General features: G+C 40.8%; 1 protein-coding gene across 6 annotated transcripts in view; it reads left to right on the top strand.

Moving 5' to 3' along the window:
• TRAK1 (trafficking kinesin protein 1) overlaps positions 1-18,063 on the top strand; it is a 99,000-nt gene that overhangs the window by 8,627 nt on the left and 72,310 nt on the right. The window contains exon 1 of one of the 6 annotated variants that reach the window (XM_075212471.1): positions 13,545-13,829. The exons of 4 other annotated variants lie outside the window; for them this stretch is intronic. In XM_075212471.1, coding sequence (XP_075068572.1) covers positions 13,766-13,829 — 64 coding nt within the window. In that variant the 5' untranslated portion in view covers positions 13,545-13,765. Of the gene's footprint in view, positions 1-13,544; positions 13,830-18,063 lie in introns of those variants that run through there. One more of the 6 variants, XM_075212474.1, reaches the window with a different exon arrangement.

The following is an 18,063-nucleotide window of genomic DNA, read 5'->3' as shown; positions in this document are numbered from 1 at the left end:
TTTCTCATTATATATAGAAGTGCAATTTTAATAGTTTATACATTTTCTAATAAACTGCTTGTTCTATGTGCAGTCTCCTTGTCATATACAGACATTTATTGAATATATTTTTTATTACGCATATTTTACATTATATTTTTGCTATGTGCAAAGCATAACTGTAATCTCTGATTTTCTGTATTATATATGTTTGATTGAAGCTGTAGTATAGGTCTATTTAGAATCCCCCTCACTCAACTCTCTGTGAAGCATATATTACTTTAAATAGTTTTATCATATTTCTTAGCTTTCAGAAGGACTTTAGGATAATGTTCTTTGCATCAAAGTTTATTGACGGCACGTTTAAGGCCGGTTACCCATTGGTTGTACCATTGACACTGCATGTGGCTGTGTTTGGCATGGTGTGGTAATGCACACTTGCAACAGTGGTAGGGGGGGTTAATGGAGGACATTTCATTGACCCCCATGTGTTCACTTGCAGTAAATACAAATTTATGCATACAGTGTCCCAAAAAAATGGCTCCACAGTACAAACACTCCTGTCAGAAAGCCCCAAGGCTATGGGGTCATTGGAACTTTCCCATTTCAATATTCATGCTTTTATTAGCGTTAAAAAAAACAAAAAAAAACAAAAAACCTTGTGAAAGTATGTATTGCATGCTTTTTGATTCCACAGATTAAGAAGGACTTTAAGACTCAGATTTTAAGTCTGTCTTCCGAATTCCGAGTTAGTCTCCTGGACTCCCGGGAGAGCAGGTCATTCTCCCGAATCCTGTGAGGAAATGTGATAGCAAAACTTTAACAATGGATATATTATGCATGCACAGACACTGAGAAGAAAGGGGGGGGGGCGGGGGGGGGTACAAATTACTCACACCTGGACCTTCCTGGGGGGCCCGGGGCCCCACTAGGGCTTTATAGTTAAAATGTATTTCTTTTTTTGCTTTAAAGAGTACTTTTTATATTTTGCTCCTGGGTGTAGTCTGCGCGCTCCTGCGAGTGGGGGATGAGCAGTGTGCAGGACCGGGCACTATCGGAGCAGCAGTCACATGATGCAGAGTGTAGACTGCTGGTAATCTTGCTGTGCTCTGCAGTGGCGAAAAAGGTAAGAAGATGTGATGAGGTAGAGAGGGGGCATGTGTGACTAAAGGTGCTGGGCAGAGAGGGGGCATGTGTGACTAAATGTGCTAGGCTGATAGAGGGCATGTGTGACTAAAGGTGCTGGGGATAGAGGGGGTATGTGTGACTAAATGTGCTGGGCAGAGAGGGGGCATGTGTGACTAAAGGTGCTGGGTAGAGAGAGGGGGCATGTGTGACTAAAGGTGCTGCGTAGAGAGAGGGGGCATGTGTGACTAAAAGTGCTGGGCAGAGGGGGGGCATGTGTGACTAAAGGTGCTGGGCAGAGGGGGGGCATGTGTGACTAAAGGTGCTGGGCAGAGGGGGGGGGGCATGTGTGACTAAAGGTGCTGGGCATAGAGGGGGCATTGTGTATTTAAAGCAAGTGGGCAGGGGCGGGCAAGTTTGATTAAAGCTGCTGGGCAGAGGTGGGCATGTGTGAGTAATGCATTTTTCTGTAGGAGGGTGGCCTAGTGCTTTTCACCTGCTAGACACGCCCACAGTGATGCACAACCACGCTCCCAATGGTAAGGCCACACCTTTTGACGGCACACCGCAGCGCATAAGTTTACATGCTAATCACCTATAGGGGACCCATTGCTGTACCAGGGCCCAAAATTCCTCTTGGTGGCCCTGTATGCATGCAGTGAACAGATATGTACATGTGTATATATGTATCATAAAATAGATCCCTACATTCAATATCACATTTATAATAAGATGGGCAATTGGTCATTTCACATCTAGTTACCTAAAAGTCCTAATTCTAAGTTCAGATGTGCCTAGGGGCATGAGGCAGTTTTCACAACAATATGTCGTTGTGTGCCCTGCTTTATGCCCTGCCACCACAGTTCCCTTTTAGACTCACCTTTGTAGCACTGCTTTCGGACTAGCCTTATTCATTCTGATTTTGTACTCATTTAACGACAAACCACCTTGAGACATGTACCAGTAGTTTTTGTCTTTTATCTATAAACAGTTATTAGTATAACACAGTGTAAATACGTCGCTATTCTGTGGTTAGATCAGCTGTGCGGCCTCAAGGTGATTTTGACTTTGACAAAATAGATACGAGTGCTTCTGGCTCAGTGCCTTGTGCATAGTACAGTAGACCTTGCTGGCCCCCGCATCATGTCCTAGGTGCTGTTAATGAGACTTCAACCCCTGAGCATTAGCGCTCTGGCAAATTTCAAGCATCCATTTTCTTTTCATTGACTTTTGAACAATTAAAAGGATGATAAGCAATGTATATCAGTGACGTAGCTTTTTCTCAGAAGAGCAAAAGTGACCTATTTATAGTACTTATAAAGTGAAATTTTAAAGCACCATATGCTGTCAACTAAAAGTTTTTAATATACAATACTAAACATATAGGGCCTGATTCATTAGGGACACATTCTAAACACAATCTGCGCTCCGTATTAAATGCACGGATGTAGGCTTTCCTTGCACCCGAATTCATCAAAGCACAGATCTCAAGTTACGTGCACTGTTGAATTCGGGTGCAGGGCTGCTCTGCTACACTGGACGCTACAGGTACGTTGGGCAGCATTACAGCCTGACCAGTCGGCTGTAATACAGTGTAAAAAGTAGATAATAAACAAAATGCGTGGAGTCCCCCTCCTAATGCTATTAACCCTACTGCTGGTTGCCGCAAAGTCGGGGGGGGAGCGAGGGGTCCTCCCAATTTCACGAAAACCAGCACTAGTCTGGATTCCCTATGGAGTGGGGTCTGCCAACACTTTTTGTGGGCACCCCCTCTAGTAATACCCATTCCCTTGCTTGAAGCGCTAGGGCTCTTCCTACACCCCTGGGGTGGTGGGTGTAGGGTAATGTGAAAAAGAATAAAGAAAAAGTATAAAAGACTATTGCATTGTTTTGTCTTTGGTATTTACTTTGTGGAACTACAAGTCCCAGCAAGTCTGGACTGCCATTTACAGACGGGGCATGCTGGTGCTTGTAGAACTATTTTTTACACTGTATTGAGCCTGCTCAACTTAGACTAGCCCCATAGCTGGAGCAAGAGATACAGTACAAGTGGAAGTTTATTTCCATAGCCATAGATACGGCCGTGGCTGCGTGAGCTCGTGTTTGGCACGCTCCTATTGTACATTGACGAGAGGAAAAGGCCACTTCCCTGGACACCCCCCTAAATCGTAGGCTGTAGTATGTGCCCTTTCTGTGTGCTGTCGCAAGGAAAAGGGCTGCTTTACCGTCCGTAGCTGCCAGTTCTGACCCTTCCAGATTTTGCATTTGATAGGCTCAAATTCAGCAGATACATGCCTTGATGAATCGGGCCCATATTGTTCATTTTTTTCTTTGCATTGTGTCGGTCTCTTGTTCAAAATATATCTATTAATAATCTAGGGCCTGATTCAGTAAGGATCTTAAATGAAGAGGTATTTTATTTCAGTGTCCTGGACAAAACCATGTTACAATGCAAGGGGTGCAAATTAGCATTCTGTTTTGCACATAAGTTAAATACTGTAGCACACAAATATCAACTTTTAAATTTCAGTGTACAAATAAGCTATCAAGTATTTGTGTGCTACATCAAAAAACAGTCAGTATTTAACTTATGTGCAAAACAGAAAACTAGTTTGCACCCCTTGCATTGTAACATGGTTTTGTCCAGGAGACTGAAATAAAATACCTCTTCATTTAAGATCCTTAATGAATCAGGCCCCTAGACTGTAAGCTCTCTCACGTGCAACTCTCACTACCGTTTGTCTCATGTCTGCACCTCCATCAGCCACTTATGTACTTCATCTGTTTTTACGTGTAATTGTATTTTGTATGATGTATTACCCTGATTGTCTGGTGTTACAGCGTTATCAATAAATTATGATTATGGTGATAATATACCGTATATACTCGTGTATAAGCCGAGTTTTTCAGCACATTTTTTGTGCTGAAAAAAGCCCTCCTCGGCTTATACACGAGTGAACTCCTGTTCTCCCGTCCCTCAGCTTTTAACTTCCACAGTGGAACGCATGTGCGTTCCACTGACAGGAAGTTCGGCATTTGGAACGCAAACTTGCGTTCCACTGCGGAGGTAAGTAAAAGGCTGAACTCCTCCTCCTGATCACTTATTGCACTGCTTCAAGCTGATGACCTTTCAGCCTATTTGCACATTGGACCCTTAATTGTGGACACTCATTATAAAAATCTAGCGATCCCAACAGCGCAGTGGAGGAGACCCCGGGGGAGGAAAACTCCATGATTCTGGTAAGGTGCAGCAACTTTAGTAGCCCGCCACAACCAATCAGCATTCAATGACAGAGAGGTTTTAATCACTACAGCATCAATTTGCTTATTTTTTTATATTTCAGGCGCTGGTAGCAATGGTTGCTAAAAACAGGAACTAAAATGTTAGTTTAGTTAACATATTCAGGGAGATCTTAGACTCCAATTTTCCCAACCTATCTGCCATGTCCTGCTGGATCCACCAGAACCTGTAAGATATTAGTTCCCCCTCCATCACTTACATATGTCTCCTGTTTACCAGTAGCTGCTGCATTTCCCACCCTAGGCTTATACTCGAGTCAATAAGTTTTCCCAGTTTTTTTAGGTAAAATTAGGTGCCTCGGCTTATACTCGGGTCGACTTATACTCGAATATATACAGTATTTGTTTTGAAATAATACTTATTTTAATTTTGGCAAGGGAGATTTTAGTTAAAATTTTGAAATATCATTCATTTGGTGTACAATATACAGAAAAAAAAGAAATGGAAAAAAATCACAATTTTGGATGATTTTGCTCTTCGTTATTTTTTGGGTTGTTTTTGTTTACACAGTTAGTACAACCCTATAAGTATATTTACTTTTCTTAGAGATTTGATCTAATGATGTGGGGGATATAAAAAGTTTATGCACTTGTTTGTTTTTTAGTTTTTGCCATTAATATACAGAATCAGTGCCTGCTTGTGTACAAGTGTGCCTAGTATTCTGTGGAAGCACATATACAGGCAAGACGGTGGTATTTGTGGGGGTGAATAAATCTGCATAGACAGATGGGAGAAGTTGAACGGATTGAGGGTGTTCCTTGTTAAGTACATATTAGGCAAACAAGCTAGCCTACTTTTGTGCCAAAATGTGGGATGGCATCATTAAAATGAGACGAAGGGCTGGAGAAGGTACTTTTGCTGGGGATTCCCAACTTTCCTGTAGGGCACAGAATGCTGTGCTACCTCAGAGGTGCTGGACATTGGATCTTATTCCTATATCTTCTGTGGGATACACTATGCACTTTCCAATTGCACTTTTGTGGGAAAGCGTGTTTTGTAGGCTCACTTCAACCCATATAATATTCAAACACACAGAAGTGCTAGTGGCAGGTTTCAGGGGGTAGCCTCTGTTTAGTGTAGAACAGGATGATGGCACTCCTATGTCTATGAGGCGCACTTTGGCTAACATGGTTTCCCCTCTCCCTCATCATTCATGTTTGCTAAAGAAAGAGGCTGAATTGAGCAATATTTTTGGAGAAAAAACATAAAGTTGGAATTTGATGTGACATATTAATGTTCCTACCCTGAGTCATTTTCAGGCTTTTTGACCAACCCGTAATACTAGGCACTGAATGCTTTAACGGAGCGTTTTTCAAATGCGTTTGTACACCTTAAATGTGCTAGGCAGCCACACACAGGAGCATCGCTGGTCTGCTCAGTTTGTAGTTTGTAAATGATCCTTAGTGTCGGGCAGAATGGACAATATGGTAATATTTTGCTGGTCAATGGGGTACAAGGACGGTTTTATGTTTTCCTTCTTAAATCAAATTTAACATCCTTTAACTTTTCATTAATTCATTATGATCTACTGCTAGTTGTCATACAAGACCACAATTATAACTGCTGCATGTAATGCCTCCACCCCTGCTCTAACATGGTCAGCCCCCTATACCGTCATTGTCTGCTGCGACCCCAGTGAACACTGTCTTGCGTATAACTAGGACACCAATTAAACCAGCTTGTCGAAAAATAAAAAAATTGCTCATCATATCTTACTTTTGTTCGATTTAGTTTGTATAAATACATGAAAATTCCTGAAAGAGGGTATAAAATAATGGCAAATAAGACTGGCAAAGCCTGCTGCAAGTTGTCATAATAACTACCAAAATTTGTACCTAATCTTTTTCTTATTGAAAACCATAGCATGTGTCACGAACGCGCTCCCAGCTGCCGTGACGTTGGGGTGTTTGCTGTATGAGGTCACACACGATTTCAGCCCGCAGTCTCTCTCACCTATCACACAGGTTCTTAGACCTACGGAATCGCCCCCAAACACAGCGCTCTCACACCCCCAGACACTTCAGGTACAGCCACCACCTATTGGGTACGGGCAATAGGACCCCAATATACTATCCCACACTGGCACACAGGCTTCTAGTTCCACAAACTAGCAAGACTCCCACCAGCACACACAGGGTTAACTCTTCACACCTCCAGACTGTTACACAAATGTACATACAAGCACACACAGCTTGTTAATCAAATGTATCAACAAATCACACACTGGCATTCCAAGGGTTTACCTGGACGAGCAATCTCCTCTACAAAGGCTATGGATTATTTAGAGTATCAAGGACGCAACTTATTAAATTTTAGATTTAATATACAAAAGGTACAGGGCATTCAGATAAAAAGAAAAATAAGGAATAAACAAATAATAAATTTGACATAACAAGCAAAACAGTTTAAAATAAAAGAGATAACGTACAGAGCATTACTTACATATAATAATCTGTATGCCTGGGGCAGGCAGAAATAATGGACAGTCCTTCAAATAGATTGATCCCCAAAAGTCTGACAATTTGTTCCCTCAGAACACAGATTTTTAAGCAACCTCAAATGGGTGCGGCATTCACAGGGGCAGGGTTAATGCTAATCGGGGTTGTGTCCTGGGACACCTTTTCAAACCAAATTTACCTGTTGCCTGATTTATTAACCAATTCTACAATGTGATATATTTGTCCTGGACAGCGTTACATCGATCCAATCTTATCATTAACAAATCCCCTATGACTTTGTTTATATTTTCATATCAAACATGCCTAAGTACAGGGCATTCACAGAGCTTCCACTCCTTTTCTTCATTTCTCTGTGGGTCAGAATTCTTAATTTACCATATGAGCTGCCCTTCATCATGCTATTGAGGAATAGGTGGTTGATCTCTGCTTTTATTGATTTTAAGTGGCATATTTTAAAACTGAATTCTTTCTGTCTATACAGTATTACATATAGGCTATGTTATCCCCTGGCCCCATTGAGCCAGGCCACATGCTGAGCGGTACCTACAAGTCTATTCAAGTGTCACAAGCAAACAGTGCTATGTCCTGAAAGCTGCTAAAAGTGGCAGGCTTATCTCCTCACACTGGGATGTAAAAACCTCCAAACACCATTACATCAGACGCTGCGTCTTTAACTGTTACACTAGCTTATCAATGGATTCATTTGATACAACCTATTTACCCTGCAGTTATGAATTATCCCTTGTAAATAAATGCAAGCTCTCTAATTTACACCTAGGGGTTAGTTTGTGTTTATACTACCCATTGAAGGGAAGTACTAGCTAGGGAAATACATGATCAAATACAATGGATGTCTGTGATCTGCATATCTAAAGCTGGTCTCTGCACAAAGGGTTTACCTAACTCAATTACAAGTTCTTGGCCTCATTTGGTCACACCTTTATCTGAATTGACCATCAGGTTAATTTAGGTATTCATGCAAAGATTTATTTGGGTCCTGACATCCAATATTCTATTTCAGCATATCAGATCTATGCTTTATCCTGACATCTCCCCCCTTCAAGAGATGGCATGGGCATTGACTGACAGGTCAGTGCCCAAGATCATCTCATCTAATTTCCCCCTGGGTCCACTGTAATAGCTGCTAGCTGGCTCTCACTGTCATTATGAGCCTTTAACCGATTATCATGAAAATTTCTCTCTATCATCCTGGCAGGGGAATCATACCACTGCTTCTGGCTGGCCTGGGCCTGCATCACGTTCTCATGTACCAACCCTGTTACAGTGTGCACTTTGTCTCTAATCCTCATGTCTTCTAAGTGAAAGCCTGAGGGAAAAATGGCCAGGAATTCCTGATACTGTACCTCTAAGTGGGAACCCCTTAAGGCTGGCACAGCAGAATACCTACTTCTACTCTGCCCTGCTCCCCAGTTACAACCTTCCCTGTCAGTGGGACATCCTATGCACTTCTTATCTTGGGGCCTACATAACAGGACACTCCCCTCCCCCTTGGACTCATCTATCTGGGGATGTAGAGTAGCCGGGAGTATGGGCCCCTCATTTATCTCCTCTAAGCCGTTAGATGGCTGGCTAAGTGAGTGTGGGCTAGCAACTGACCCCCTTGTCTCTATGGAAAACTCAGACGAATGGTCAGAACTCATATGTAGATCTGAGTGGTGAACATTCGAACTACAGGTCCCAGCAACAAAGTAAGAATTGCTGTCACTCGCTACTTCCCGTTGGTCAGGACTATGTGTCTCCCCCACATGCTCAATCGCTCTGTATGCAGCTGGTTCAGGCACAGAATATACATCTTCACTCTGCCCTCCCTCCCAGTTACCTGGTACAGCATCTTCCGAGCACATTACCTGGGTAGAAACATTGTCTTTCTCTAGCACAACAGAATTAATCACATTGTCATCTGTCCCATTTCTAGTAAGCATATTATCTACACCAGTATTAATGCCAACATCTGCAATAACAATGTCCGCTGTCCCTATCCCATGACAAGATGTCAGTGTAAAAACAGGTTTGGATTCTAACACAATACTGTTATTGACATTATCCTCATTATAGGCAGTAGGTCCAATAAGACATTCTCTTTCCTTATCACATCCTGGCACCTCGGGTTCTTCCCGTAAATCATCATAATTGCCAGAATTAACACTGGCACGTATCAGCTTCTCATCATCACATTTCACTCGCACAGCACCAGATGCAAAATGATTACAGAACAGTTCAGGTTCTTTACACAAAGTCACATCATTGGCAGGTTCAGCATTATCCCATACTACCTGGGCTGAGTCACATGGTGTAACAGAATTAGAGATAGTAGGAACAACATTTGCGGGAACATACTGAGAATTTAACCATCCAAGATCAGTAACTACTAAAACATTTGTGGGAATATCTTCAGGCACTTCCATTTTTCCCCCAGAAATAGTCTTCTCAACAATTATGTCCTCTTTAAAATCAGCCTCCTCCAATAGCAAATTCTGTGCAGCATCTGGTAGTATGCTGCTAGCATCATCAGCTTCCCCCAGCAGATTAAAAGGGGCCTCTGGATGCAAAATCTCGGTAGCATATTCCATGTTATCTGTAGCTGGCAGGGGTACCTTTTCCTCGTGGGCCACCCCTATAGGCTGGGCGATTACTGATCCAGCTTGTGAAAGAAGCTGCTGCAGGTGCTGCCTTTCGTCAGCCACCCGGCGACACTGATCTAGCCAGAATGGGGTATGAAGTCCACCCCTGAAAGATACCTCTTCCTGAGCGTATTCAAAACTCTCCTCCAGGTAGTCCAGCCGTTCCATAAGACTCATCGTGTAGCCCGGAATAAGGACCATCATGCGATACTCGCTGAAAGGATGTATCGGGCTTTCCTCTTCCCAGTCGAGGTGTTCGATGATCTCCCTGCGTGTCTTGTTGTGGCAGGAGAAACCTCGCAGCTGAGCTTCTTCAATTAGCTCTGCCATACTCATCATGACAAGTGGATTCTTTGGATTTAAGAAAATGTACCTACTCGGATCCTCTGGTTCAGTGACATTATCCACACCTTGATCCTCTGGTTCTGTCTTGCTCCCCAGCTCAGGTTCCATATCACATTGCTTCTTTGCATCATCCTCCAATAATGCGTGAACCAGCTCCTTTTTAGTTTTATCTGTCCAGTCGAGACCTCGCTGCTCACACAGGGCAATTAAAACTTCTTTGGCTTTTTTCTTGTAAGCAGCTGCCATCCTTGCAGTCACTTTGCAAAATAAAAGATAGAAAAGAAAAACAAGAGAGAAGGGAAGAGAACTGCTTTGCACGTATGTCTTCAAAAATTATAGCCCTGAGTTTCGTCCTTGTAAAACTATTGTATTCCTCGCAAGGTTACAATCAGTTTATAAGTGCAAGGGTTAATTGCTTAAACCATGCACTTAATACTCTAAGAAATTAAATCATCCCACCGCTATGCCACCAATTTGTCACGAACGCGCTCCCAGCTGCCGTGACGTTGGGGTGTTTGCTGTATGAGGTCACACACGATTTCAGCCCGCAGTCTCTCTCACCTATCACACAGGTTCTTAGACCTACGGAATCGCCCCCAAACACAGCGCTCTCACACCCCCAGACACTTCAGGTACAGCCACCACCTATTGGGTACGGGCAATAGGACCCCAATATACTATCCCACACTGGCACACAGGCTTCTAGTTCCACAAACTAGCAAGACTCCCACCAGCACACACAGGGTTAACTCTTCACACCTCCAGACTGTTACACAAATGTACATACAAGCACACACAGCTTGTTAATCAAATGTATCAACAAATCACACACTGGCATTCCAAGGGTTTACCTGGACGAGCAATCTCCTCTACAAAGGCTATGGATTATTTAGAGTATCAAGGACGCAACTTATTAAATTTTAGATTTAATATACAAAAGGTACAGGGCATTCAGATAAAAAGAAAAATAAGGAATAAACAAATAATAAATTTGACATAACAAGCAAAACAGTTTAAAATAAAAGAGATAACGTACAGAGCATTACTTACATATAATAATCTGTATGCCTGGGGCAGGCAGAAATAATGGACAGTCCTTCAAATAGATTGATCCCCAAAAGTCTGACAATTTGTTCCCTCAGAACACAGATTTTTAAGCAACCTCAAATGGGTGCGGCATTCACAGGGGCAGGGTTAATGCTAATCGGGGTTGTGTCCTGGGACACCTTTTCAAACCAAATTTACCTGTTGCCTGATTTATTAACCAATTCTACAATGTGATATATTTGTCCTGGACAGCGTTACATCGATCCAATCTTATCATTAACAAATCCCCTATGACTTTGTTTATATTTTCATATCAAACATGCCTAAGTACAGGGCATTCACAGAGCTTCCACTCCTTTTCTTCATTTCTCTGTGGGTCAGAATTCTTAATTTACCATATGAGCTGCCCTTCATCATGCTATTGAGGAATAGGTGGTTGATCTCTGCTTTTATTGATTTTAAGTGGCATATTTTAAAACTGAATTCTTTCTGTCTATACAGTATTACATATAGGCTATGTTATCCCCTGGCCCCATTGAGCCAGGCCACATGCTGAGCGGTACCTACAAGTCTATTCAAGTGTCACAAGCAAACAGTGCTATGTCCTGAAAGCTGCTAAAAGTGGCAGGCTTATCTCCTCACACTGGGATGTAAAAACCTCCAAACACCATTACATCAGACGCTGCGTCTTTAACTGTTACACTAGCTTATCAATGGATTCATTTGATACAACCTATTTACCCTGCAGTTATGAATTATCCCTTGTAAATAAATGCAAGCTCTCTAATTTACACCTAGGGGTTAGTTTGTGTTTATACTACCCATTGAAGGGAAGTACTAGCTAGGGAAATACATGATCAAATACAATGGATGTCTGTGATCTGCATATCTAAAGCTGGTCTCTGCACAAAGGGTTTACCTAACTCAATTACAAGTTCTTGGCCTCATTTGGTCACACCTTTATCTGAATTGACCATCAGGTTAATTTAGGTATTCATGCAAAGATTTATTTGGGTCCTGACATCCAATATTCTATTTCAGCATATCAGATCTATGCTTTATCCTGACAGCATGCGATTGTACATGTTAGGCTATCTAACAACATGCATTATGAATGTTTGTTTTTTATGGGATATATACTTTCCCATGTAAAGTTGGGTGTAGCCTTCATGACTGCTCTACGTGATAACTTGCACGCTCAGTATAATTTAGGTAGATCACGCCCTAGTGATATCGCCATGTCAGAATTCCACAGCGTACGCACTGTGTTATTCCAGGGCTCTATACACCTGGCCACGTGATGATGTATCCAGTCCCCTACAATACTATGTTAGTCATCAGTTTATCTTTTGGCTATTAGTGTCTATGATCAAAGTTTAAACGGCTATAATATACTGTACGTCCTAGTTGTGATCATAATCAGAGTTATGTGTACTCAAAAGTGTAACTAATGATTATTCTCACACCTTTATTGATGCACACAGCTTACCGTTTACTGATGCAACGTCTCTAATGTTAACCCGTCATATCCACATAACATTACCTTAGTGTCATTAGTGTGGCGAGATTATTAGAGTTTACCTGTCACATCTGACCTGGCCATAGTTCAATGATATACCATGTTCCAGATAATGTCATAATAGATATATATATTATAATATACCCACCCCAGTCACAGGGTTATGCCTAATCATTGTATTGTGTGATACTTATCACTTATGAAAAAGATTGTGAAGCTTGTCTACAGTTAGTACCAAGTTAATAATACTAGAAACTAAATAGAGTCCTGTAAATTTACCATTTATTTATATTTATCTCTTAACACTTACATTAGAGAGAGAGGAAAAACAGGTTAAGATACCCATATGTGGTCTGTTTCAGGGACGGTGATCCTGAGCTCATATGTGGCCCTTTAGTGTCAGACCACACTGCTATATATTTGGGCTCAGTTAGTGTGGTTGGGTAAAATAGTGCACACAATGTCGATCGTAGTAATTGTCATGCTGCATTGTGCATGAGGTGTTGACATTTGACCTTTTGATTTGAGACTATCCAATTGTCCGATTCACAGTGCGCATGCTAAGCTGTAGAGTCCAATTGCTTAAAAAGATAAATGAGACAGCATTATTTTTCATTATTCATTTTAAAAGGAAGATGACAATGGTACAGCAAGAAGGCCTAACAGATTGTTGTATTGTTGGCAGGGATGATCTCTTGCAGAATCATAAAAAGTTGAAAGTATCCATAAAAATGTTTCTGGGTGTTGAAGATTAAATTTGTTCATCCAGTTTTTATGGTGAAGTGCATTTCTTTAAAGAACAGAAGAATCCATGTGAAGTTGAACAACAAAGATAATTATTTTGATACTTTTCCTGCTTGTAACAAGGGTCATTATTAGGTTAATTTCCCATAAGCTTTTAAATCAGATCTAGTAGGAGACATTCCCTGCATCCTAAGCATCATTTCCCGGTCAGTCGGTCTCCATGGAAACCACTAAGCTAAGTGATGTGTAGGGACCTGAAGGGAAGGCTGTGTAGCGAGCAAGTGGTGGTGTGTGTCCCTGACGTCACTGTCTCCGCTTGTTGATAGGGCAGTTGTGTCAACTCCCATACAGGACGCTTCTACAGTGCTTCTTTATTACAGCATGCTGCCAGTGCAATCTACCGCAGGCTTCTGAACACATTACTTTATATTCTCATTTTTTCCCCTCATCCAGTTTTTCTCTACTGCCTGGTGACTCAGAAGATGCTTTTTATGGTGTCACATGTGTCTGTCTGTATGCCACTGTATGGTAGAAGCAGACAGGCCTGGCTGAATTTCACCTGACCTCGCACTGGATTGTCGATTTGCCATAGGGGACACTGACTATGCAGAAATTTATAGAAGAGGATTACTATGAATTGGACTGGTGGTACGAGGATTGTGCAGATGGTAATGAGGCTTTCTGCTGGTGATAAGAAATGCTATCTTTGGAATGTTATGCGTGTCTTTCTTATAAGAATAATGAATGTAATGTAAGATTTCACACCAGTTACTGGGACAAAGGCAGGTTAAGAATATCTGTGTATGCTTACGACTGAAGCAGCCAGCATCTATAGCTTGGTAAATGGCACTGTATTCTGGCAGTGGAGGGGTTAAACAATTGATCTCCACGTGGTGACCAGGGGGTCTAATTTAAAGCTGTGTGAAGTCTCTTCTAAGAATGTGATGGTTTCACACATACTGTATATTCATTATCGCATCATCTGTTTTTGTTTTGTTTAATTGTCTGAATTCAAAAAGCAATTTAACCCCCATATATGGTCAACAGCATGTTGCAGCAAATTATCTGGTGAGGACTGTTTGGCATCTTTGACCCAGCATGGATTGGGCAAAATATTATTTTAATGTATAATGATCTTAAGCAATGATCTAATAATAGTACAGATGATATATGTGTTGATCTGAATGTCATTTAGCTTCTTATTGTACGACCTTCCATGTTGTCATCCTGCATTTTCTGATCTGATGTAACATCTTTGTCAGTTGCGGGAACAGGCTGCATATGATTGCAGAGGGATATTTGGCAGGATTTTCTTTCATCGGAGCGATGGCACTCACATATAACAAAAGGGATACTTATTTGTTGTCTTCTAATCCAGCTCTCTGTAATATTGACTCACAATTTTATACATGCACTGTTTATAATATTAGTATTCATGGTATCTGGTGCTTCTCATGAACTATAATAGTGGGCACAGACAATGTGCTGCCATGCCTGCCGTTCAAACACAATAAGACATTCTCTGTTTTGGTTTCTAGGATACTGTAACCATACAGGAATCTGCCATAAATTCAGTACTAATGTTTATAGCATATTTTACTTTTTTGATTCTAGGCAAATGATGGAAATTGGCATTTTTTTAATGTTAAGTACTCATGGGCATTTGCAATGCATTATCATCTATTGCAAGTTAAAATGCAAGTAAAATACCTATAAACCATATAGCATTTTTGTGTGCGTTTTAATATGTACTTAGATGTGTTTGCTGAAAAAAAATCTTTACAAGACTGGTAAGGTTTTTCTCCAGTGAATAGTGGCAACTGTACAATCATATAATTGCTTGTTGAAATTAAATGGTTTAATGGATGACATGAAATATTGAGGAGTTATATCAGTAAATAATTATTGTTGCATTGTCACCTTACTCACTGACATTCTGAAGTAGAGTAAGAATTATATCTTATGACAGATCCTCATAGTATGAATTGATATCCATTCGTCTTATTGCAGGTCCTTTCATGTGAACTTACTGCAATGATACCATGTATCTAGAGTGACATGTCTGACCTAATAATCCTACAAGAGCACCTTTGATTAAACACTCAAACGTGCTTCATAAAACAGTACTCAATATAGCAAATACTCCTGAGGACTACCCTCTGTGATCTGTCGTAGTGGCTTGGACAACCAAATTGCTGTGTGTGTACCCAAAACAACCAGTACCACTGAACAATAATTGATGTGGATTGCTCATGTGCCATTTAGTTGGTCAGTGACCACAATCTACCAATGTGTGCATTCATCAGCCAACCACACTAACCGGTTGTCATATTAACTGGTCATTTGGCCTGAGCCCAGAGGAAATGGTTCTGTACCATTCAGTTACCTGCATGGGTGGCCAAATTAGACAAGTTCTAGTTCCATGCTAAGTTACTAAACCTGTTAGCATATGGGCTGCTGAAGATTAAATTCTGTCAGCAATGTAATTCTTGTCAATTGGTGTGTTTTACAAGGCTCTCTATTGTATAGATTTATTAATCAAGATTCAAAAATGTGACCAGACACATTGCAATATCGCTGGTGAAATATGCCGTCTGATATCACATGTGGGTCTCCAAAATAAGTGAATCCAGTAGTATAATTTTGGAGGACAGCTGTAAATTATGTTGGAAGATGCAAATAAAGTCAGAAGTGTCCTATTTGTTACATTTCTGTGATACACTTGCTCATCCAGTGATGGTTATCTTTTATTTCAACATTCTAAATAGCTGAACTGTATTCCCTGATCAGTGTTATAGTTTCAGTTTGCATTCCATGAAAACCAGATTTAAGATTGGGCAGCTCTGCTGGTGCAGCTAAGTATAACTGGATACCTCAGACACACTGAATCTGCTTTTCTGTTGTAGACATAACTGTGCCATAGAGAAAGCACGTGGCTATTGTTCTGAACACTGGGAACAACCCTTTCTGCAGACCTAATTTTTACTGCTATTTAAGTCAAAGTACAGACTGTAACTTATACAGTCTGTTATGTTCAGTTTGCAAAACATTGCCCCATTGAAGTGGTTAATATAAAGGAAACATTAAACAATAAATATAAGTCAACCTCTCAGGTATGGAATAAGGTTGTCTAAGTGTGCTGTTGCATATTGGCAGCACGGTGGCTAAGTGGTTAGCACTTCTGCCTCACAGCACTGAGATCATGAGTTTGATTCCCGACCAGGGCCTTATCTGTGTGGAGTTTGTATGTTCTCACTGTGTTTGCATGGGTTTCCTCCGGGTGCTCTGGTTACCTCCCACAGTCCAAAAACATACTAGTAGGTTAACTGGCTGCTGACAAATTAACACTAGGCTGTATGTAAGGGAATTTAGACTGTAAGCTCCAATGGAGCAGGGACGGATGGGAATGACAAAATATACAGTACAGCGCTGCGGAATTGGTGGCGCCATATGAATAAGTGATGATGAAGATTTCCAACTTAATTTCCAAATACAGTATCCTGTGCTGAATTAGATAATGAACTTTAAGTTTGTGTGTTGAATTTGCCTTTGTGCCAGATGCATATGGAAATGTATATGTACGCATTTCTTAGTATCATCATTGAATTTACAATGTGCTAACATTAAGATTAATGTGTATTTTCAGCTGCATTGACACGCCTCAGAGGCACTAAAATGAAAAAAGAAGCGTTAAAACTAAAAAAATAAATAAAACCCCACTGCAGTGCAACATATATTAAATGATGTAATGACGTGAGTAACGTTTTATTTTTATGAACTGAACTTTCTTTAAAATCTTAAATGCAGAATTTAAATGCTAGAGTGGGGTGATGCACCTAAACATAGGGATCGTTGATTCCTATGGGGAAATGTACATTAATACTGAACCCCATAGGTAGGTGGGATAGGGATTATCATGACCAGTTCTGAATGGTTCTCATCAGGAGCTGCCTCAGATCAGCCAGTGAAATGACCAGCTTTGGGGAAGACTGAGTAGTCTATGCACAGGAAATGGTGTGTATGATGCCCATGGTCCGTTCAATGTTCACTATGTTTTTGTGTGTGTGTACTGTGGGACCCCACAGAATCAATGATCCCTATTGTATATTACTATATTAATTAGCTTGTATGTTGTAAACAATGCCAAGCAACCCCAATGTTCTGCAGACTGCAGTCCTGGATTGGTGCAAGGATTTATTTCTCTGCATATTTATATACATATATATTTATAGTGCTTGCTTTGCAGATATAAAAATAAATATCACCCATATCATTGTAGCCAATTTTCAAGACAAATGATAAAGCGTTTGCAATACACTTTAAACCAATTATCTTTGCATATGTTGTACAACGAGATTGATGCCAAGGTGTTTTTCTAGGGTAATATTTTCCAGTATAATATTCTGCTAAGGTTACAGTGATTATGGTGACACATGTCAAATACCAGGTTGTAATGGAAAAGAAGATGGGTTACACTTTGTGGGAGGAATGGAGAAGTAATTGTGCACAGACCTATCTTTGTGCAACTCAGCAAATCTGATGTGATAAATTTCTGAAAACTGGTGCACAGATAACGCTGCTAAAAATGTAGTGGAACTAATCGCAACCAATCATTTTCTAGTCCAATTTAGAAAATGAAAACTCTGGTTGCTATTGGTTACAGTACCCTTTTTGGCCACTTTATCCGTGCACCAGTTGTCATGAATGTCCGCCATATCCTACTTTGACTTCAGTGGAAGTCACATCAAGCTGTTGCTCTGGAAGAACTGTACCTTGGCTCTGCCACAAGAAGTTACAAGCAAACAAGTTAGGAAGTATTCAAGGTGAAATTAGTAATTAAAAGCAGCAAGTGAAATCGTTGGTGTTTTTTTTTTTTATTTGTCCTGAGAGTTGTATGTATAC

This window comes from Mixophyes fleayi, chromosome 5 (assembly GCF_038048845.1).
Source record: "Mixophyes fleayi isolate aMixFle1 chromosome 5, aMixFle1.hap1, whole genome shotgun sequence".
Lineage (NCBI taxonomy): Eukaryota > Metazoa > Chordata > Amphibia > Anura > Limnodynastidae > Mixophyes > Mixophyes fleayi.
Note: the sequence above shows the minus strand (reverse complement) of the source record. Positions and strands in the feature narration are given on the sequence as shown.